The sequence below is a fragment of the Alexandromys fortis genome, unplaced genomic scaffold, assembly GCF_014885135.2.
Source record: "Alexandromys fortis isolate MF-2015 unplaced genomic scaffold, M_Fortis_MF-2015_v1.1 scaffold_313, whole genome shotgun sequence".
Lineage (NCBI taxonomy): Eukaryota > Metazoa > Chordata > Mammalia > Rodentia > Cricetidae > Alexandromys > Alexandromys fortis.
Genome location: NW_026068197.1, coordinates 169,005 through 193,058, shown reverse-complemented (window position 1 = coordinate 193,058; position 24,054 = coordinate 169,005). Strand labels below are relative to the sequence as shown.

At 34.7% G+C, this 24,054-nt stretch overlaps 1 protein-coding gene across 3 annotated transcripts in view; it reads right to left on the bottom strand.

Moving 5' to 3' along the window:
* Nucleotides 1–24,054, bottom strand: part of Cfap47 (cilia and flagella associated protein 47) — a 246,663-nt gene that overhangs the window by 98,425 nt on the left and 124,184 nt on the right. For all 3 annotated transcript variants that reach the window (XM_050129779.1, XM_050129780.1, XM_050129781.1), the window contains 9 exons: nt 20,502–20,636; nt 15,040–15,155; nt 13,019–13,169; nt 11,321–11,409; nt 10,754–10,834; nt 7,720–7,787; nt 6,115–6,260; nt 1,998–2,109; nt 392–618 (listed from right to left, as the gene is read on the bottom strand). In XM_050129779.1, coding sequence (XP_049985736.1) covers nt 392–618; nt 1,998–2,109; nt 6,115–6,260; nt 7,720–7,787; nt 10,754–10,834; nt 11,321–11,409; nt 13,019–13,169; nt 15,040–15,155; nt 20,502–20,636 — 1,125 coding nt within the window. The remainder of the gene's footprint in view (nt 1–391; nt 619–1,997; nt 2,110–6,114; nt 6,261–7,719; nt 7,788–10,753; nt 10,835–11,320; nt 11,410–13,018; nt 13,170–15,039; nt 15,156–20,501; nt 20,637–24,054) is intronic.

Sequence of the window (24,054 nt, the reverse complement as noted above, 5' to 3'; positions counted from 1 at the left end):
GAATCTTTCCTGATAAGATACCACTTCATGGTGCTACACAGATTACTAGATATGGGTTAAAGCAAATTATGAGAGTTAGCCAGTAAGAGGCTAGAGCTAATGGGCCAGGCAGTGTTTAAAAGAATATAATTTGCGTGTTTGCTATTTCAGGGGAATAAGCTAGCCAGGCAGCCGGGAGCCAGGCGGCAGTAACGCAGCCCGCTGCTCCATCTACAGAAGGCCAATCCCTGCAAATTCTCCTCTGCTTTTCATTAGCATGCCCTAGCACATGTAGGCTCAAATGTGTGCATGCATACACAGATGTACACAAAATAAATGAATGAATGAATGAATAAATGCTTCTTTTTTTTTTCAAAAAAGCAAGTGAACAGCATTGTTTTTTTAGTCCTACCTCAATCTTGGTTAGTCCTAGGAGGGCAATGGCCACACGAATGGTACTGCTCTCCAGAGTGCCAGTGATAGCCCTTCTTTCATACTCAAGAGTTGACATCTGTTGCTGTGCTGCAAAAGCCAAAGCCTTCTCCTTGGCTTCATTAGTCAGTGGTACTTTAAGGTCCACATCAAGGATTTGATAAGGTTTGCAGCCCAAATATAAAACTGGATCTTCCTTATTATATTCTGAAGAAAGTAAAAATGTTAGTGAATATAATGAACATTTATTCCCTCAGCAGTGTGATTAAGCATGAATTTGTGAGGTTAGAAACAGAAAAGTGCAACTAGTTATGATATTCAATAAGCCGATGAAAAATAAATGGATAATACATTATTACTAATTCTAAATAACTGATTAAAGAATAAGACTTAAAAAAGAAGATACTCATTGATATTTTCTAAGGGTAGATTTACTGCAATAGTGCTTTATCTGAGGAGTAAATAGGGGTGAAAAGGGGAAAGGTGGGGTGTGGGAGGAGGGGAAGAAGGGAACAGAGATTTGTACACACAATGAAAAAAAGATTAGTTTTTAATTTTAAAAAGTAAAATTATAAATAGGGATAAAAAAAGAAGAAAAAATATCAATATACTCAAAAATTTAGTATACTATGATCCCAATAAAGTAGTAATAGTAACAATTACAAAGACAAGATAGGAGAGATTCTCATATTCCTAAAACAATAAAACATGTATGCCACCTGGGCCATATTCTTCTATTGTTAATGGTGTAAGGTACTTGTCCCTTATCCACTTATTCTATCACAAGAGAACAAAACCCTCCAGTTATAGGATGTGTCCAAGGACAAATTTGATATCAAAGAAAAAAACAAAGAAAAAAAAAACAAAAATAAAATATCTTACATGGGCAAATCTTCTTAACTATGAGGAAGAGATTTCTTAAACCATGCTATTATGGACTGACAAAAATCATACTCTTCCTACCAACCTCAGAAACTCTAACACTCATTATTATCCCTGTTGGCAGGCTCCTTGATTTTTCAGAATCAATGACCACTCATTTCCCTCAAACCCTTTTCTTTCCAATCAAGACTCTGTCAGAGTTCATACTTAGTCTTAGTTGTTTTTTTAAATTTCTACAATCATTGAAATCATTAATTAAGGATATGGTATGGGGAATAAAAATAAACACATAATTGATGCCATTTAAACTCAGGCAAAAAATAAAACTTCATTTCATTAAGAACCAAATTCTTTCAGTGCTGTAAGTCAAGAATTAGAATTACAGATAGAAATCTAGATTATAATAAAATCAATTTTTGAGAATATAGAGATTTGATTTCCAAACAGAAATCAATAGGATTTATTGAGTAATATTTTATTTACTAAATCTCAGGACTGAAACCATAGATTTATAAAGAAGTCATCAATTACGTTTTAAACTAGTCAAATGGTGTTGTTTCATTGAAACAAACATAATGGAGTTAGAAGGAGGCTTTCTAAAATATGAGTGCATATTGCGGAAAACTGCTTTAACAATGTTTGCATGACTATGTGAGTAATAATACCATCTGTCAGTATAATGAAGTAAAATATGTGTAACATACCTTCTTCTAGAGAAATACTGTAGTCAATTGGACTTGGTGGCTTCATTGAATGGAAATTGGAAGGCAAAGGTATTAAACCTTTTCCTTCTACAATATATATCAAATCTCCAATCTAAACATAAGCATATAATAATAATAAAATTTAAGCTCTCATAAAAATATAAAGAATAGTCATGAAAAAGTGAAAATCTATACACTTTCTAGGAACTTTCCTGCTTTTCTGAGCAACCTGCGTACTACTTTATATAGACAAAAGTAAAGCATAGAATTTTACATTAACATCCTATAAATTTGGATTGAAATCAGATAGGTTGAATAAGGAGGTCCTAGAAATACTTTATACACATTCTTAGGAAACCATCTTAAAATAATCATGCAAACATGAAATAAACTTTGTTCCTATCCTGTAACAACATTATTACAGACCATGTACATCCTTGAGACTGTTTTAAAAGTGTGCATTTTCAAAATGATCATATGAACATCTAAAGTACTTTAGGACATGATATTAGATAAAAAGTACAAAAGGTTAAATATTATCTATTTTTCATAAAATAAAAGTGGGAAAAATTTAAGAGCACCAGCATTATGCAGAGAAATCAACAATGGTGAGCATGTGTCTTTTGTTTGGCTAACAGCTATTAAGCTACAGGGAAGTTTACTAAGTCCCTGAGCTTCATTTTCCTTCTCTGTACAACTGGTGTCTTTAGAAGCCTAGAGCATAAATGGAAACAAGTGGAAGAAACGAGCTCCTAAAGACACAATAGAAAATCCCAGAGGGGAAATATTGGCCTTGTCAGAAATAGGCAGTTGTATGTATAAGATAGTGAAAAATGAATAAACCTATGTGGTGACTGGTACCTAGTTCATTATATTCATGTTATGAATATAATTCATGTCATGTTATTGAAAATGGGGGCAAAAGAAAGTGACAATTTACTGTAGCTTCTTCTCTATGTTGGACGTAGAGAATATCAGCATATGACACTCCGTATTATGACCAATTTAAATCAGGACTAGTTTGAGAAGATGACAATTAAAAGGAAGTAAGTACAGGACAAAGTCTCCTCTGCCCCATGTTCCTAAAAGCCAGATACTTATTTACAGTGGTTTCTTCCCTTTCTCTCTACCAGGAAGGACAGAAGTTGATCAGAGTCTAGTTGATGCTTATTTGAGTGCAGATGATTCTTCATTAATCTATGTCATAAAATTCCATTAGACTTCCTACATTATGCCCTACATAGATATTCAATCTCTTTGTTTTCAAGCTTTTAAAACTTCTACTTCTTGATAAAGCTACTATCCAAGTGGAAGCTCTAATCTATCTCTTTCTCTAGCGATCTCTTTTAATAAACATGCTAAAAAGTTTTAGTTTGGTTTATGTTTGTAAGAACAGTATGTATTTTGTATTTTCTGTAATAATTTTAAATGACTGTATGAAAAGAACCGGAATGACAGCATGTGCAGGAGACTGTGAGAACACAGGAAACAAATGTGTGTTTTAATCAAAAAATGTGGCCGTAGGAAGGCAATGACATACTGGAACATAAGCAAATTGGAGAAAAGATAGGTGTTAGGTGGCTATAATTAAAAGCCAAACACTCCTCAAATGAAAAGATCCCTGTCTAAGGTTATGAACTTCCTCATGAAAATCAGTTCAATCCATGCTTTTTGGCTTCTAGAATGAGAACATAGCAGAATCCATTCCGTAAAATAAAATCAAGTTCTGGGAATCACAATGCAGACAGATCAATGTGTCAGGTTGCTGCTGCAATCTGTAATGTTTGTATGCTGCCTGTTCTTTCAAATTCAGGGGGTGATCCAGCCGCCCCACCTGGGCCTGCGCCAGTGCTCTGCTGCCCCGCCTGGGCCCGGCCTGGATCTGAAAAAGCCTGGGATAAAACTGGACTCGCTGAACATAGCAGACAATGAGGACTACTGAGAACTCAAGAACAATGGCAATGGGTTTTTGTTCCTACTGCACGAACTGGCTTTGTGGGAGCCTTGGCAGTTTGGATGCTCTCCTTACTAGACCTGGATGGAGGTGGGTGGTCCTTGGACTTCCCACAGGGCAGGGAACTTGATTGCTCTTTGGGCTGAAGAGGGAGGGGGACTTGATTGGGGGAGGGGGAGGGAAATGGGAGGCAGTGGCGGGGAAGAATCAGAAATCTTTAATAAATAAATAAAAATAAATAAAATAAAAACATGGAAGAAAAAAAAATTCAGGGGGTGAAATTTCTCAGGGACTGAGTTCTGATTCGGCAATGGTTTCCATTCTAAGTTTTGTAATTCCATTTTATATTTGAAAGTTCTGTGGTCTTCTGCCATCTAATAGCAACAGCTTTAAGGACTGTTGTAAGTCTGCCTGTAAGCTGAAGTTTTTATGAACATGGATGATTTGTACAACTATCCTTATCTTCAAAGTGATATAAATATTTCCTATCTCATTTGGAAATTGAAGTAAAACACACAAAAGTGAAATAAATGTGTACTCCTGAAAACTGTTGGTAAAAACGATTTTATTTCATGACTGGAAAACTAGCAAATACAGGCCTAATTAGTTCAGTATTAACAGTGGAGCTTAATAGGAAGTGGGTTATGCCACATTCAATAAGAACAGGAGCAAACCATTTGTGCTTGCTTGCATGCGTGATTTCTAGTGAAGCATATAGTGTATTTTAATATAATTATAAATATACTTGACTGTACAAATTAAAGGCAACTATAAATAATTCAATCAAACTCTTTAAATTGTAGCACTCTTTCTGACAGGTAGAAACTCATTTCTAAGATTATTGTTTTATCTTAATGTTTCCTCTGGCAAGTATAAAATATATATAATCAAAGTTAAATTTTAATAAGTGAGGATGCCAAACTATGCTTGACTATATTTTAAGGAATTTAGATTCATTTATGTAGGTAGATGATATTCTTGTAGTCTACTTCAAGGAAGAAAAATGATTTTGTAATTCTACTGTTCCAAATGAATTTTCTTTAATTATAAATTAATTTTAAAAGGTATTTTGACCATTTAACACAATCAATGGTAACAAATAATAACTACAGTTATTTTCACGCATTTTTTTTTTCGAGACAGGGTTTCTCTGTAGCTTTGGTACCTGTCCCGGAACTAGCTCTTGTAGACCAAGCTGGCCTCGAACTCCCAGAGATCCACCTGCCTCTGCCTCCCGAGAGCTGGGACTAAAGGCGTGCGCCACCACCACCTGCCCGGCTCATGCATCTTTATATAGAAAAAAATGTTGTTGAACCTGAAAAATTTCCTTTCCATTGCTGAGAATAAAATCCAAGGTTGGGAATGCTACACAAGCCCTCTGCTACTGTGCTCCAATTCTAGGTACTGATTAAGATAAAAACCAAGGGAGTTTCTCAATGGTGATTTTACATGTGAGATTAAAGTATATCTTATACTTAGTAAAATATACTGTTTTTCACATGGAATTCATTCTATAGATACTAGGTAAGTATTATCTCCGAATATCATTGATTACTTAGATATACTGAATACAGATGATATACATGGCTATGTAGCTATATACCCTGAGAATTCTAAATTTCCTCCTCAGATCATTATCTAATAATTAGTCTCTCAGAGGTAGTCTCCCATCTCTTCCCCTTCTTCACTCCACTGGCCTTCCCCAAAATGGTCTCTCCTTTGTTGGTTTTAAGAACTGAGCTACACAAAGCACAGACACAAAGAAAAGAATTTCATCAGCAGCTTGTGAGGTTGGAAGCAGATCCTTCGTCAGATAACACTGGGAGAAGATGCCAGTCTTGGTCAATTCCTTCACTGAAGATTTTATAGACCTTAAGTAGAGGATTTAGCATAACAGGCAAGATCTTTGACTCACAGAAACTGAGATAAAGCTAGTTCTGGAGGTTCTGCTGCCATGAAACTCGCATATGCTGAGACCTTAAATTTGTGTCTAAGTCGTGGGAATTTTTTGGTATTCTTCAGAAGAAGAATTTTGCCTTGGAAATTGAGGATTAGCAACATGAATATTCTGGAGTCCCATTTGCTTTAAATTGACTTTAGTGATTACTTCATTATGAAAGCAACCATTAATGGAATAAGCACAGAGCACAGTTCTGTTCTTACCTCTTTGTTGCTCAGGATGACGGCACAATAGCGGACATGCATGTCAAAGGGAAGATAGTAGATCTCCAGGCTTGAAGATCCTTTGGCTTCCAAGAAAAATGTAGGCATTGAACAGAAGAATTCTCTGATAAAGTTAGACTTAATTGCTAAGGAAAAAGGACACAGAGAAAGTTGATGAATGATATAAGTATTATTCTAACAAACTAGTGTTTTAGTAAATAACTAACATTTTAGAATGTATAAAATATTGAAACCACTATAACATAATATTATGAGATAATACATGCCTGGTTATGGTGGTGCATGTCTTTAATCCCAGCACTCAGAAGGCAGAGGCAGGCAAATCTCTGTAAGTTTGAGGCCCAGCCCAATCTACATAGCCAGTTTTATGACAGCCAAATCTACATACACAAAAAAAACCCTGTATTGAAAAAAAATGATAATACATACTTCTTTTTAATAAAAACTATTGGTGCCCTGATCTCAAGCTTGAAATTAAAAATTCCTTAACACTCTCATTAAAGAAGACTGTGGTACTATTTAAATTTAATTCCCACACACATACATATTATGAATGTAATTCACACATATAATATATATACATCATATATGTATATGATATAATATATATATAGTCACTCTTGAATTTCAATTTTTATGACCTGTGAAACAATTCATATAACAAAGGAAAATGAACACTTCAAGATGGAAATTACTAGATACACAAAAGTATTCATATTTTTTTAGTAGTTTTAAAATATGTTGATAGATTCCTCAAGTTCTACTAAAATGTGGTAATATGATAGGCCAACCTTACTGATTTTATATGAACAAACACTTTGTAATTGTGATCAACTGTGGTGTTACTTTCTATAACAGTTTTTCTGTCTGTCACTCTACCCATCTTTTAAAAGAAATTTTCATAGCATATTCAAATTTTTGATAGAGCATGTTAAATATAACGTTCAAATATTAGGGTTTTCAGCAACACAAGGATTATCTTCTGAAAGTCAAATTGGAGTTCTTTTAAGATACCCTCGTGTAACTTTGCCCATCTTTTTTGAGACTTGGTTTACTTAATAATACTAGATAAAAAACTGTATTTTTACAATTCCAAACTTAATAATACCTAGTACCTAATAGGCTAAAAGAGTTCAATAAAATTCAAAAGCAACATAAGGACCAGCTATTTAATCATGCTCCCTATTTACTAGTGGAAGCAAAGGTAGGGATAAAAGGAAAGATGTGGGCACAGTCCTCAAAAGGGTGCTCAACAGAAAAGACAGACAACCAATAAGTCAGTCTCCATCTGGCCAAAAATCTCTAGTATTTCTATCGTCAAAATCTCCCTTGATGTATTATCTCAGTTCCTTTTTTGTTCACATAAAAATCAGATCCAAATTGGATGTGGTGGCACATACCTTTAATCCCAGCACCAGGAGGTAGAGGCAGGCGGATCTCTGTGAATCTGAGGCCAGTCTGGTCCACAAAGTGAGTTCCAGGAGAATCAGGACTGTTAGACAGAGGAACCCTGTCTCAAAAAACAAAACAAATCAGAACCAAGTTTTTTAAAAAAAGCAATAAACCTTTCACCAAGGTACTCACAGGTTCTTAAGCCATTTTCAGCATGGGAAGAACTCCGATCAGCACCATAGTCACTATCCATACTACGACTGTCAGAAGAGGGAAAGAACATCCACATTACACACCAAAGATTTTTCACTTTTTTATTTTATTAAATACTGTAATATTTGGTAATTATTGCTATCTATAATATAATATGTGGTGTTTATTTTGTTTTAAAAACTCAAAAATTAGAAAAGAAAGAAATCCAATTTTTCATATCCCTACCCTTTCTTTTAGACAGGTTCTCACTGCCTTACTTGCCTGCAACTTACTATTTAAGTCAGGATGACACGGAATTCATAGAGTTCTTCCTCTCTCTGTCTCCCTAGTGTTGGGATTAAGGGCCCATTTGACCAAATGTCTAACATTAGCTATAAATATTAGTGAAACAAGCTTCTTTAATTTTTAAATAGTGAGAAAAATGGGGTGCATGTCAGGGATAAGCAGAAATTTTCTCCCAAAGAGGTTGTAAAACAAATTTCCTTTCCGTGGAAAAAAGTCTCTATTATTATTTCCATGTTTGTGACATTTTTATAAATGTGGGATACATAACAGTTTTCAAATTTCAGTTTCAGTCACAGAAATGATAGAGCAAATCATAATCTGAGACAACTGTCTCTCTTCATAGGTTTCATGTAATACAGAACCATAAGCTTCACCCATATTAGCTCTCTGTTAGTATTTATGATTATCTTAATCACTAAGCTATCAGGAAATATTTATTATTTACAGATATACACATAAATTTGACTCTGCAAAATCTCATTTCCATGTTATCATAAATACATCCATTACTTTCGTTTCATTTGAATATTACAAATAACACTTTCTTAGAAACATATTCTTGTTGATGTTATTTCCCACTTTTATAATTATTCTGTGCTTTAATTCTACTAGTACACATTTGGTAGGAAATTTAAGTACTATACTATCTTTTGTTAAAAAGAAAGAACTTTTAATATTTTGTGTAATTTAAGCATTTGATAGATACTTTAATTTACAGCTGTCCTGGGTATAATAGCTAGATACATTCCCATGTAAAATACAGTTCATAAACAGAGTAAAAAGCGTTACAAAGATTGTATCTTATTTCTTCATATATGGCTCCACTGTCATCTCTTTGATAATGGATATCAAAGCAGAATTACTGATTAAAGCCTACAGACAATCTAAAGGTTCATTTTGTTTAATATTTGCAATCTCTAGTCTTTCAATAATTTTTATCATAGTATGTAGAAAAGTGTATGGATCTGAGCTTCATATCTCTTTCCTTTGTGTATTTTGTCAGAAAGAAATAATAAAAAGGCCTTTGGAGAAATTTGCAAGCTGCCTCATCCTTAGCAGCTTTTCCTAAACTTAGATAAACTAAGATCAATATACAGCCCATGATTATGACAGTAAACATGGTGGACTTAGTAACCTGTCTCACAATTTTATGAAACTAAGTATTATTTTGATTATTGAAGAAATCTGAAAATGATTTAGTGAAAATTGTATGGTTTGTAAAAATTCTATTATACTTAATGATCACAAGTCTAGAAATTCATTGACAAACACCATTCTTTTATAAAATTAGTGTCTTGGTAGCCCAAAGTGAAATGAAATAGTATCTCACCTGTCTTTTTTTTTTTTTTTTTTGGTTTTTAGAGACAGGGTTTCTCTGTAGCTTTGGTTCCTGTCCTGGAACTAGCTCTTGTAGACCAGGCTGGCCTCAAACACACAGAGATCCGCCTACCTGTGCCTCCCGAGTGCTGGGATTAAAGGCGTGCGCCACCATCGCCCGGCTCACCTGTCTTTTTGTTACTACTGGTACACAGCCTTTTAACTTTTTTTTCTAGTTATTAACAGATGCCTGCTAGAGATGTTTCATCAGGAGCATTTTGAAAGCTTTCTAAACTTGGAGAAAATAGTATCAAAATAGGATAAATTGTAGGCAAATATTTGATCAAACAATACTTCTTGTTAATTCATTGGTGAATGAGGAAATGGAAATTATTTTTGAAATATAGATGAATGACATATTTTAATTTTCGGTTCTGGTAAACAGGTCTTCTCCTATAAAATTGTTAAAAAGTCATTGAGTTGATTATCTTCTGAGCTTGAAAGGTAGCTCTAAAGCTTATACCCTACTTCAAAGTATTTTGAACAAGAGTTACCAAGATCTTTATTAGATGATGTTACAGCAGATATCCAAGGTTCTATTTAAGCCAAGTAGCCAATAAAGTCCAAATCTGGATTTTATGCAGCTTGAGATGGTATATAAGAGAATCAAGTTGGGGGTTCATTTTATTCTCCATATGTATAGGTTTCTTTAAAAAGGGGTGGGGGTGTACCAGTGGCCATTTTTTAAATGATTTTGTGTTACTTATGCTCGGATACTACAACACTGAACAGAAATCTGACTCTAAAATATCACAGTATAAGTTTCCACTGTTAATATGAAAATGATTTTAAAGCCATTTAAGCAAAATTTATGATGACAGAATCTATAATTCAAGCAAAATCTAAAAAAATATAAAAATCTAGAACTATATAATCATTTTTTTGTTGTTTGTTTGTTTGTTTTGTTTTTTGAGACAGGGCTTCTCTGTATAACATCCCTGGTTGTCCTGGAACTCACTTTGTAGACCAAGCTAGCCTTGAACTCACTAAGATCCACCTATCTCTGTCTCAGGAATACTGGGATTAAAGGCATGCAGCACCACAGCAAGAATATTTGTGCGTTATCTTTAAAAAATAATGGGAGATCCCCTATGCAAACACAGGCCATGTCAGCTACAAGAACGTGTAGGCCACCTGCCTAGGAACTCTCCTACTGCCACAGTATGAGTATAAAATCAAAGCTGCCCTTCCTCCAACATAGGGCAGGGTACCTTGCCCTCTCTCAGGACTGGAGGAGGAGGGGGAAAGGTGTGTGAGGGAGTGTGAGGGAAAGTGGTAGAAGGGGAGGAAGTGGAAATTTTGATTGGTATTATATATAAAGTAATAAATAAAAAAAATCAAAGCCGCTTACTCAGGCATCACAGCAGCTTTTGAAGATTCAGTTACTTGTGATGGCAAATACATAAGTGTTGTGGATTCCACAAGAATGACACTGAAATAAATACAAAAAGAATTATTTCCAATTGTCACATAAAAAGTTCAGATAACAACAAAAGTTTCATTTTTCTCATCATCTGTAACCTAAATTCAGACTGCACTTATCCTTCTATGACTCCAAAGAAATATTAGGGAAAAGGGGAAGACCTCAAACAAAAATATGTGAAATATTTATATAGAAAATAAAATTAACTTCAAAATGAAATAAATTAAACAATTTTCATTCTTTAAAAAGATATCAATCACAAATACTATCTTCGATAGAGATGAGACTTTGTGTCTAATTCTACTTCATTTCTGGCCAGGATTCAGCTGACTTAGACTTGTTGCGGGCATTGCAGTCCTAGTTCATAGGAATATAAAGAATATAAGCACATGCAATCTTTTCCTCACAAGAATCACGTTAAAAAGGAAAGGACAATTATTTTTCTTGAATATAGATCATGAACTGCAATAAATTTACAGGAAAACAATGACTTACCGAAAATCTCCACCCGCTGGAAAGGGATTTTTCACATTTACACTGACTTCTTTCCATTGATAACATGGAGATTTGCATTTTAGAATTTCCTAAAGTAAAAAAAAAAAAAATCACAATATAAAATAATGCCAAAACCCAGAATATTTTTGATTACTAAATGCCACCTCAAAAACCTACTGTCTACTTGATTATTACAATAATTAATGAAATTATTTTCCTCTCAGATATTTTGCTATTCAAATTCAAATAGGATAAGAAATACTTATCTTCTACTTATCCACAATAATGTGCTAGCAATTAAAATATTTGCTTTGAATGCCTCTTAAATTGATCTCCAAACTGATTTCATAAATAGATAATGATTTTAGAAATGATAAAACATGTTTTATATATGCAAATATATACATATATATACATATATGTTAGATATTTATATCTATGACCTAACTAGTATATGAATGCTGGCTTATTTATGTTCATATTTTCCTGGTTATAATGACATGCTTGTAATAATAGCACAGATAATAAAATAAAACTTACAAATTAATTTAGAATAAAAATTTCTTTAAATTTTACAGTTGTAGGGTAGCTGTGCTTGTTTTGAATATTTTCTCCATTATAAAGTAATCTACTTCCTTTTGACTTGAGTGGGAAGAGTGGAGTGTAATCAGAGTTGCACAGTATTCAGGCATTCAGTTTTCAAGTTGACTTTCCCTTCCTAAGGTTACTGGAGGGATCAAATCAGCAATCCCACTCAAATTCATGCAACAAAATAATGCATTGCTCCAGGGAATATATGTGAGAGAGTTGAGAGATATGAAGAGTTCATTATTAAAGAGGATACTGGAAGAAAACAATGTATCATTGTGAGAAATAGCCACACTTTGCTTGGCACATCACTGCCCAGTAAGTCAGTCTGTCTATATGAGCATCTTGGTGCTCTTTTCTAATATCTGGCTACCACTTAATACGTCTAGAGTCATTCTTTGTACTTTATTCTCTGGTTTTGCACAGCCAAAAGTTTTGCTTTGTATTTTAAAATAAACATGGAAACCTGGAAACAATAAATGTCCTTGACTTTTCCATTTCTCCATGGTAGCAAATAATATTTAAACAAGATGTTTATAAAAAGTTTCCAATATATTTCTTTCCCATCTTGTGAGATAAGAAAACGTAGAATTTAGTCAAGAACATTATAATCCTATAATAAATATAGTATTAACAGGAACTTTAAAATGAATTGGCTATAGAGAACACTCCAGATAAACTGATGAATGCCCAGTTAGAAAGATGATTGAGAACGCAAAGGTGCTTGCTGCCAAGTCTTTAAAGCTGTATTCAATCTTCAGAATACACTTTCTGCAAGCTGTTGTCTGCCCTCCATCGTGCTATGGCACACATGCAAAATGGCACACATGTGCTAACATAGATGTGCAAGCACTTACATGTATAAGCACATGTACAGCACACACACACACAAAATAAATAAATAAAATTAAAATGTATATTAAAAATTAATCAATGTCCGCAGCAGACAAATATTTTTTGAATCACATTCAAACTTTCAGCAACCTCATCCCCAAACCTCAATTTCAAGGTTTGATGGCAAAGACTAAAGGACTAAGACTATCATGGTGTGACATTACAGGGTCTGAGGAACAGGAGCAAAAGTAGATAAAAGAAATATAGTTGACTTACAATTGCTTTAAAATTTAGTACTTCTCCTTTCAGAGCAAAAGCCATAGTACTGCCTCCTACTCCACCCTTAGGTTTTGAAATTAATAATAGTGTAGCTTCAGTAGGATGGAGGAAGCGACATAAAAATTTCACATAGAGGACAATTTGGCTTCTATTTAATAAAAAATAAAAGAGGAAACATACATTTTATTGAAATAAAAGACTATATAAAGAGCAGCAGTATCTTAATTATTTGACAAAAATCAATTAGAAGATAAAATAAAGAAAATATATTCACGTGTTTTCATTTTAAGATGTATTATAATATGTCATCTAATAGCTGTAGAAAAGATTCTATTTACCCATTTCCAGAAAAAGTACGTCACTGTGCCAAATTTTAACAGCTTAAAAGGAAGCACATAGATCCTTTTGAAACAAAAGAAGTGGAGTATTATGAAGCCCAAGAATATTTCTTTAAAGCTATCCCAGCCTCATGGTTTGTGATGAGCTCAGAGACTTGCTAACTTAAGTTCTTTAGAATAGTTATAGGGTACAAAATGGTACCATAGTACTATGAAGTTGCCTCTTTCCCTCTAACATGCAGTCAACTTTGTTGTCTTTTGGTTTTCTCTTGTGCAAGGACAAAATGCAGCACTTTTTCCTTTCTCTTTTCAGGTAAGTAACATACTTCGAATTAAGAATAAGCTGGGTTTACACAACTGAATACAAATGATAAATACCAGGAATATTTTACTACTGATTTTAACTCTGGCTTTTAGCATAACTATCATTATATATAACATTCAGTTATTCTGCACTATAAATTATTACTTATTATAAACTCTTTTAAGGTAAAAATGTTAATAATGAATATAGGAATACTTTCCTTTTGTTGTCAAAACTTGCCTAATTGGCATAGTCTGTGAAACCACTGATTAATGATTGAGATGAGGTAGAAGCAAAACCAAGGTGAGTAAGTGTATGTAAAAATCAACAGAAATACACAAACTATATCTTGTAGGGAAAATCACAGGCTACGTACAACACGAGGTCTTTTATGTTGATGTATTTTCACTAATCTAAATTTTGTTCAGATGGACTATTATACAAGACTCAGGGGCTGGAATTACATTGAAAATAAAAAGCTGTTCATATCATAGTCATTTCTGGGATGTAGAAGCTAGAATTTGGTGCAAGAATACCATATTGAATTAAGATTTTCTATATACTGCTTAGAGTCCATTAATTCAATAACTCACTCATTTTAATTTATATATCTAGATAGATAGATAGATAGACAGACAGAAAATTTCTAGTGCATCAGGAACTGTTTTAGGCTTATGAGATATAGTAATTAGATCAAAGTATATAATTTTTAATCTCCTGAATTATTCATTCTATAATGCACAGATGAGTATACAACATTACTGAATAGATTTGAAAAAAATGAATAATATAATCCTTTATACGTCACAAGTAGGATCATATGAACATTCATATATATCCACCTAGATATTTATCTACCATCTATATAAGCACAATAACTATTAAGAGGATAAAAAATATGGTAACATCAGTGCTTTTTGGTAGCAGAATTTTAAAACTTTTACTTATTTTGTTTTTTATTCTTCCATAGTTTCTAAATTTCTGTCATGAACCTATGTTGCTGTGATAATCAGAAATTACGCATAATGTAATATGTATATTATAAAATTATATGTAAGTATGCACTAGTTGCATTCCCTTCATAAAACATAGTTTTGCTGTGTAAAAAAATCATAATTATAACACAATGGCCCATATACACATAAAGGAAATCAAAATTAAATACTTGCATAAAATTAGCTGCAATGTAGTGTTAGGACTGTTTTGACAAAATTAAAGAGGAATCTCAGAAATGTAAACATGTTATTTGAGTGAAAGTTTTTCATTACATAACTATCAATTTAGAATAGTTGAAGCCATATTTTAATAATAACTGTAAATAATAAATGTTTTTATTTTACAAGTTAAATAAGTTAGAATACTTTTAAAATACTTACTTGGGGGCAATTGTTATAACATTCCCTGTCTGGGTGAGAGAAAAGTCAGCAGCATCTCTTCCAACAATTGTAGCTGTATACACTAAATTTTTCAAGCTTGGGTTCTTCACTAATATCTATGTAGATGGCAAAGATGGTACAAAGAAGATTAAAACCTACATCATTTCTTAAAATTAAAGTTAGTGCATATAAACATACTCGTCATAATGCATACTATATTAACTGGAAGGTATAAAAAAGTATTAGAATTTACATGTGTATTGGACAGGACCTTGCTACATAGCCCAGGCTGGCCAGGAAATGATTCGATTCCAGTTCAGCCTCCCAAGTGATGAAATGATAGGTTCAAACCACTACGTAAACTACAAAACTACAGTCTGGGTGTTTAATGACAGCACTTCTATCTATCATTAAGATTTATCAAATTGAAGAAGAACCTCAAATATTTTATATGACAATTCTAAGTCTTCAAACTAGCAAGTTGGATTTAATTTTTATTTGGAAAAATTTCAGGAGATTTTTAGCAAAATTGGCATAGTTTAGTTTCTACAAAAGGAGAGTCTTTCAGATCAGTGAAAAATGTTCCCCAAGGAGTTTAATTTTGAGGATATATCCAGGATAGAAATGGTTGTGCCCAGGTTTGAAAGGAGTTTAACTAGGTATTACCTGAACTAGAAACATGGAGAATATTAAAATAGAAGAAGAGAAGGAGGAGGAGGAGGAAGGCAGTGACTTTATTATTAGGAGCTTTTATTTATGGAAAAAAGGTTAAAATAAAGTGTATGGAAATATGATAGAATTTCAGGAAAATAAGACAGAAAGATGGGATAAGGAGTTGGAGACATGGAAGAAAGAACAGAATCTCAGAAAACAACGAAAGAAACAGAATGAAGCTTTCAATGCTAACCTTCCAGCTGGTAACCCTCAAACTCTATGTCACAGTGTAGTGAAAAGAGAATAGAAGAACACCTTGGGGCTTGCAACTTTCAGGTTAAAGATGAACCAATGATGAGAGCTTTAAGTTAGCTGCAAAGCTAAAGAGAAAACTGATGGCAGGCAATACAATTAGCTATCCATTTCTGGCTTAAAACTAACAAATCAAAAGAGAGGGCTCATCTGCCAGGTGACTTTGATGTAGAAAATGCAGTTAGCAATCTCATATTCCAAACACTGAAGCCGCTTCCATTTGGTCTACACTGGACCACTTTCAGCTGACTACAAATTTAGACAACATATAATAAAATAGACTTAATTAAGTATTCTTTGGTTGGCCTGAGATTGAAGAGGACAGTTTCCTTTTGTTTGTCTTTTGTCATCAACTTGAATATCTTTTAGGGCAGAACATCGTTGTTGTTGTTGTTGTTGTTTTAATCCAAATTCCCACTCCCTTCCCTCCTCCCATTCCTTCCACACACCCTCCCACCCCATCCCCCTCTAATCCAAAGAGAGGGTAAGGCACTTTGCTTTGTGGAAGGTCCAAGGCCCTCCCTACTACATCCAGTCTTAGGAAGATATGCATCCAAAGAGACTAGGATCCCAAAAAGCCAGCACATACAGTAGAGACAAATCCCAGTGTCATTATCATTGTCCCCTCAGTCTGCCCCAGTCATACAACTGTCAATCATATTCAGAGGGACTAGTTTGGTCCTATGCTTGTTCCTTCTCAGTCCACCTGGAATTGGTAAAATCCCACTAGCTAAGCTAAACTGCTTCAGTGGATGATCCCCTCATGGTCTTGACCTCTTTGCTCCTAGTCTTATTCCTTCTACTCTTCGACTGGACTTTGGGAGCTCAGTCCAGTGCTCCGATATGGGACTCTGCCTCCATTTCCATCTGTTGCTGGATGAAGGTTCTATAGTGTTATTTAAGATAATCATCAATCTAAATGCACAGCAATGCCAGTTTGGGCACCCTGTCCACTAAGACTCCTAGGGTCTTAGCTGGGGCCATCCTTGTGGATTCCTGGGAATTTCTCTAGAGCCAGGCTTCTTGCAAACCCCATAATGCTCCCCCAGTTAAGACAAAACATAGTTTCTATACTCACTTGACTAAAAAGAATAAATCTTCTCCATATTTTCTCCCCTGTTTTTGTTCTATTGAACTTTTTCTTTTTTGACTTTATTTATTTATTTATTATTAAAAATTTCTACCTCCTCTCATTTCCCTCTCCTTCCCCTCACTCCCCCTCCCCCTCATCCAGTCCAAAGAGCAGTAAAGGGTTCCCTGCCCTGTGAAAAGTCCAAGGTCCTCCTCACTCCTAAGATATTTAAATACAATATTTTCTTATTTTCATAGCTATCTCTGTTTCCATTCCCTCACCTCCAACCACTCCACCCTTCCCTCCACCCCACCTCCCCATCCACTCCCAGGGGTAGTCAACAAAGTCTGACACTTCACTTCAAGGCAAGACCAAGACCCTCACCCTATATCTAGGCAGAACAAAGTCTCCCTCCAAATACAATGAGCTCCAAGATGCCAGTTCAAGCACTAAGGTTAAATCTTGGTCCCACTGTCAGTAGCCCCACAGACTGCCCAAGCCTCACAATTACCCCCCACATTCAAGGATAACCCTAAGAGAGACATACATGGATTCCACAGGAAGGGGGAACTAACAAGATCTCCTGAAAAAATGGGAGTCTGGGGGGAAGAAAGGAGGGTGGGAAGGGAGGGGAGGGGGAGGGGAAAACAGGAGGAGAACATGAGGGAATGGATGGTCAAGAAGGGGAAAGACAGAAAGGGAGAGAAAGGAACGAGATATCTTGGCTAAGGGAGCCATTAAAAGGCTAGCAAGAAACATGACACTGTGGAAATTACCAAAAACCCACAAGGATGACCCCAGCTAAGGATCTAAGCAACAGTGGAGAGGACCCAGCAACTGATGAAAACTGATACAAAGATCTACAGTGAAACACTGTCACCAGAGACCAGTGCAAGAGGAGAGGGAGGAGTGATAATATAAGCAAAGGGGTCAAGTTCATGATGGTGATGCACACAGAAACAGCTGACCTGAGCTAGTGAGAGCTCACTAACATTGCATTGGTAGCAGGGGAACCTGTTTTCTGCCTATTGGCAGGCTATAATAGCTTGAGTTGCTGTGGAGGTTGCAGGAGATAAAAAGGCATCAACATTCTTACCGACTTGTGCCAGGAAAGACTGAATTCAGGGATGCATTACGCACATAGTGCTGAGAATAAGTGATGGATGAACATACAACCCTACGCAAAATATCCTAAGTCTCAGGAAACCTTGAAGAAGAGCGGACAGGAAAGAATGTAAGAACTTGGAGACATGGAGAACTGTAAAATGCCATATTCATGGCAAGATTTGTCTCTGTGATCATAACTGGCAGCAGCTGCAGATGCAGGCACTGAGTTTGCCACATGAATGAAGAGGCTCAAGAGGCCCTACCCCTCACTAATGAATTATTTGCTACTAATAAATTCATGAAAACGGGAGTCATTGTCTTTAGTAGTGTACCCACTCATGACTCTACCAGGCTCCAGGGAATAGTTCCAATCCAATGATAGCAAAGATAACCATGGTTAAACTAAATTGGTTACAAAACTAAAGCAAAACTCATCAAGCTTGGTAGAACTGATAGGGATGAGAAAAGGTTGAGGGCTGGGGAGAGATAAAAGAGGGAATGGGGAAAAGATTAATCAGAATATATTATACACACGTGTAATTTGTCAAAGTAATGAATATATATTAGAAAATAAATAAGCAGAACAGGACTCCTGGAAATCAGTGTTATTGTTCACATGCTGATCTGTTGGCCTTGCTATTTATTTCATTGCTAGCCTACACAATTCTCCTCTGGTGTCTATTTTACCACTTTGGAAATTTTTTCTAGAAGTAACATCGTTAATCTTTGGATACCTTAAACAAGTATCAATATGTAAGTTCTATGCAAACATAAACAAGAAGGATAGGGATTTTCTCCCAGATTGAATTCCAATTCAGCCCTTTTGAGTTCAGTTTTATCTCAGCCTCATTTTTTTAAAGTTTTTATTTTTAATTTATTTATTATGCATACGGCATTCTGCCTGCATATACACCTACAGGCCAGAAGAGGGCACCAGGTCTCATAGATGGTTGTGAGCAACCATGTGGTTGCTGGGACTTGAACTCAGGACCTCTGGAAGAGCAGTCAGTGCTCTTAACCTCTGAGCCATCTCTCCAGCCCTCAGCCTCATGTTTTTGAGCGTGTTCTCAAGAACAAAATTTTAGGAAGATTCTTGATAACTCACTTTATTCAGAATCTGATCATCCTTTATAAAAAGACCCCACTCCTTTTCCTTTAATTTTCCTCAGCAAATGTTTGATCCTCTTCCCTGCAAGAACCCTAGTAGCCAGAATCTTCATTTAGTCCTGCTGTTTCCACTTAGTAATTCTTCATTTATTGATCATCTTTGATCACCTTGCTTAGAAACTCTTGTTTTTCTTTCTATATTCAGAGTTAGTCTCAATTACCTACAATGACAATCCTCTAAAAAGTTGAGGTTATCATTTTAAACAACTCCTGTGTAACTCTGCCTTATAATTTTAAACAAGTATCATGAATATGTTTTTTAATAACATTCTAGAAAACTATGAAAAGAGGAGGATTTAATAAAGGGTATTTTTGGCCAAGTTAGAGAGATAAAATTGAACTTTGAATCGGAAGTCCATGTATTTGAATTGTGAAAACAATGGCATGTATAGCTCCAGTAAATCATAAATAATGTGATAAAGATTTGGAGAATGAGAAAATTAACCTTAGTTTAAAAAAAATTTTGGAAACTATCAGAATAAGTGTACTAATGCTAATGATTTCTGACTTTAGTATAACATAAGGATTTAAGTACCCATATTGTTTAACAACATACAGATATCATTTATAACTTAACAAGAAAATTTTGTTGTTGAGTTTTATAATATATGAATGCACTTACTTTGTATGTGCCATATATATATACATATATATATATTTGTATGTACATGTATGCATATTTCACATATTAGTGTATCATATCATTTTAAGTTTCAGAGAATTGAGTAACATTCTGTTTTTTGAAGAAGACATTGAAGGCCACGGCAGATTCATTATGAACTGTTTCTGATTTACAGTTCTGGAACTTCCACAGCTAGCCCTGACATTTTAATAGTGACAAACAGTGTCAGTATTTCACAATAGATATGACACAAAGGTTTTTTGACCAATTTGCTGACAATAATATTCTTTTCAACTTTATCATCTGTTTGAAAGAAAACTTCAGTTTTACGTGAATAATCACAGAAAATAACTGCAATCTGTGTTTTACCAAAGAACACTGTCTTTCTTTGCTGTTTTCAACATTCTATGATTCTCCAACTTCTACACAAATAGAACTTCTGTTTTAATTTCTAATAGTCATTTAAAGGCCTTTACATATTTGGAACTGTAGGTGGATTAGTAGGGTTGGTTCCAAAGATCCTCTTACCTGTCCCACTACAACGTCATACAGAGTGCAAGAGAATGCCATCACTTTCTTCGGGAGATATGTAGGTAACCTTTCATACATGTAGACACAGAGCATTAGCATCATCACTGGGTTTGGATCACAGATGTCAATTGCCTAGATTTATAGGAGAAAGTCATACATTATAGAATGTATAGACAAAACAGGGTAAGTAAAGTATGATAGTAACTGAATTACATTAAAACTTTCAAAAGTGCTTCTAATCAGCAATGGAAAGAAAGTATAGCTATAAAGGCAGAAGAGTCTTCTTATTGGAAAGTACCTGACATATTAAAAGGTGAGTTAGACATAATTAGAATGCTGACCTCATAGCTTCAAAGGCTACATATAAAAGAGATTCAAAGCTCAAAAGAACATCCTATTTTAGAAATGATGATTCATGTGGATAAACTGACAGCTTTGACTTAAAATACAAAATAATGCAGTGCAAGAAATGTGACAAGTACATAAATTACTAAGCATAACAAGGGACTTTGAAGGAGGCCCGTGGGAGACAACGGCACATGAAATGTTTTAAGAGTGTTTTGTGTAGTATGAGGAAGATGCATTCTATCAGAAAGAAAAAAGTTACCACATAGTGAAGGTACAAAGAAGGAAAAAAAAAATATGGTTCTCTATATCGGGGGATGGGCTGGATAAATGAACAAGGGATAATAAGACAAAAAGCAACAAATTCAAGCAGACTAGGTAAGAGCAGTTGGAGAATTACTTTATCCACAAGAAAGAAATGCAACAAATTTAGAAAATGTAACTTCACTAATAAACAGGATAATTGTTATGGCTATCTGAACTGATCTGAAATAACATTCCAAAATCACAGAGCTATAATAAAGACAATAAGCAGTTACAATATAAGTGAAGTAAAAAAAAACAAAAACTAGAATCAGGAGGAGAATAAAGAATTTCATTGCTTTGTCCTAGAGAAAAGATAGAGTAGTACAAAAGACTATTCATAGCACAGTAATATTGGGCTTGGTAAGAGGTAAAGACTCTTATTTAGTAACTGAGTCATTTTCAGTAAACATGGCCCGCTCTGTACTTACGCAGAAATTGAGATGTAGATCTCCTGTGACTCAGCACAAACTCATGCTAGCAAATGAAAATGACTGCACCCACACTGGCAGTGCAAGTAGTGTGAGTCAAGAGCTAACATCTTATGAATTGACTGAAATTGGACAGTCATTTTCAGAGAACAATTGCTATCTGGCAGTCCAATTTTCTCATATTCTTTTCTTTCTTTAGAAGAAAAAAAGGGGGGCTTTTAAAAAATCAATTACAAGTACTGGCTAATGTAGAAATGAAAGTGTATGGTATGAATGAAAATTCCAAAAAGGAAGATACATCTGCAGAGACTAATTAGAATGTCAATTCTGTGGACAGATTGGAATATTGAAAGTTCAGGGGTCAATTATTTTAGGCTAAGTCCTCGAGATTCCTTGCCGATATATGCATAAGACCTAACATCCTGTGACTAACAGAAAACTTTTGGAATATGTTAACATAGCAGACCACATGCTCCACCCAATAAAAAACTAAGACAGATCCTAGTCCTTTAGAAAAGCTTCCACCATATCACTGTTTCTGCCAATCTAATGTACCTACCAATGTATTTGAGACTTGCCTTGATTTATGACAATTTTTGCTTGGTGAAACTATAAAACTTCATAAAATTGTTGTCATACTGTAATATGGAATTAGGGGGCAACTTAAATCTGAATCATGATCATAATTATCCCAAGACGATAATTGAGAGAAAATTTGGAAATATACCAGCATCTCAAACTGTTGCATTTTTAATGCAATTTCAAAAGTGATAGTAATAAAGAAGGAATGCAGAAAAAAGTTTGAAGTTAATAATATAAGGAGAAAATGAGAGAATTTAATTTTTACATTCATTTTTAAACTCTAAAAAGATAAATTTTACAAAGGTTTCATCTTGGCATGCATATTAGAGGAGCTTGTGATTTGACATTAATAGAGGTAATTAGGAAGAGTAGTGATATGTTTGTTAGAGAAATCAGGAACATTAGCAGAGCTTTACACCATACCCAGCTCTGCCAGAAACAAATGTCTTTAAATAACCTAGTTCACTTTTATCAACATGAAAATATACAAATAGAAATGTAGAAATTATTTCAAAAATTATTTTTGACAAATATCTAAAAAATGGGAATCCAGCAATTTAGTAAATTATAATTTTAAATAAATGGGAAAATATAAAAAAAAAACACAAAATGGAATTGTGATAAGATCACCCCCAAAAGATACATCTACATCACAGATACTATATCTATGGCACAGGGAACACAGAAGAAAAGAAGAAAAAAAAATGTTACTGTAGTCAGAACACCAGAAGTCTGTTGAAAAGAGTAAAGAGCTGCATAGACAAGACCAGCATAATAGCAATGTCAATGGAAACATAAAAGTCCTTGTCTTACAGGTTCAGTTGCCTGCATGGTGCTACTGGAAAGTGGTCAAACTTTAAAAAATAAAGATTTGTGGATGACCATGGGAAAATGGGGAGGGGTCATGCTTTAGAGAGATTATAGAATCTTGTTCTCTTCTTATTATGACTCCCAGGAAAGAGGATAAGGGTTTGCTTTATTTTGTGTGGCCATCATGACATACTGCCCTTTCTAGAAAAGGGAGGCATTTGATTTTAGACTGTAACCTCCAGTAGCATGAGCCTAAATAAACCCTTTATTATGATGATTATCTCAGTTATGTCATTACAGTGAAGAGAAATTGGTTGACTAACAAATTTTTTTTCTTAAAGATATGACAAAAAAAAAATACCACAGAAAACACTCAGCTTCTTCAGCTTTTAATGACAATGGAAAAAATAAACTCAGCTTCTTCTACACATTGCTATGCTCTTGCCTTCCTCAAGTAGATTTCATCAAACTAATGTTCATGATCAGCAACTAGATGCAATGCTGTCTTTGTTTATGATTAATTAAATATGTCCCAATGTTTGAGTTATAAAAAGCTTTCATATTAGACAACATCCAGTTATAAAAGTCTCCAGTGAGGTATTCTTTAGCCCCACAAAGCCTAATGTTTCTTACCAGTAGTTATTTCACACTTTCATGTACACAATATTTCATAATTTCAGCACAAATTGTGCTTTGGTGAATGCTGGTAATTTGAATAGGAATGGGTCCGTAGAATCAAGATTGTGTTGAATGCTTGGCCCATAGGGAGTGGCACTATTAGAAGGAATAGCCTTATTGGAGTAGGTTTGGCCTTGTTGGATGAAGTGTGCCACTGTGGGGGTAAGCTTTGAGGTCTCATATGCTCAAGCTATACCCAGTGTGGACACAGTCCTGCTACCTGAAGACCAAGATGTAGAACTCTCTCCTTCTTCTCTAGCACCATGTCTGCTTGCATGTTCTCACGTCCTGTCTCAATGATAAGGGACTAAACCTCTGAAACTGTAAGCAAGCCCCAATTAAATGTTTTTGTTTATAGGAGTTGTCATGGTCATGGTGTCTCTTCACAGCTATATATATAT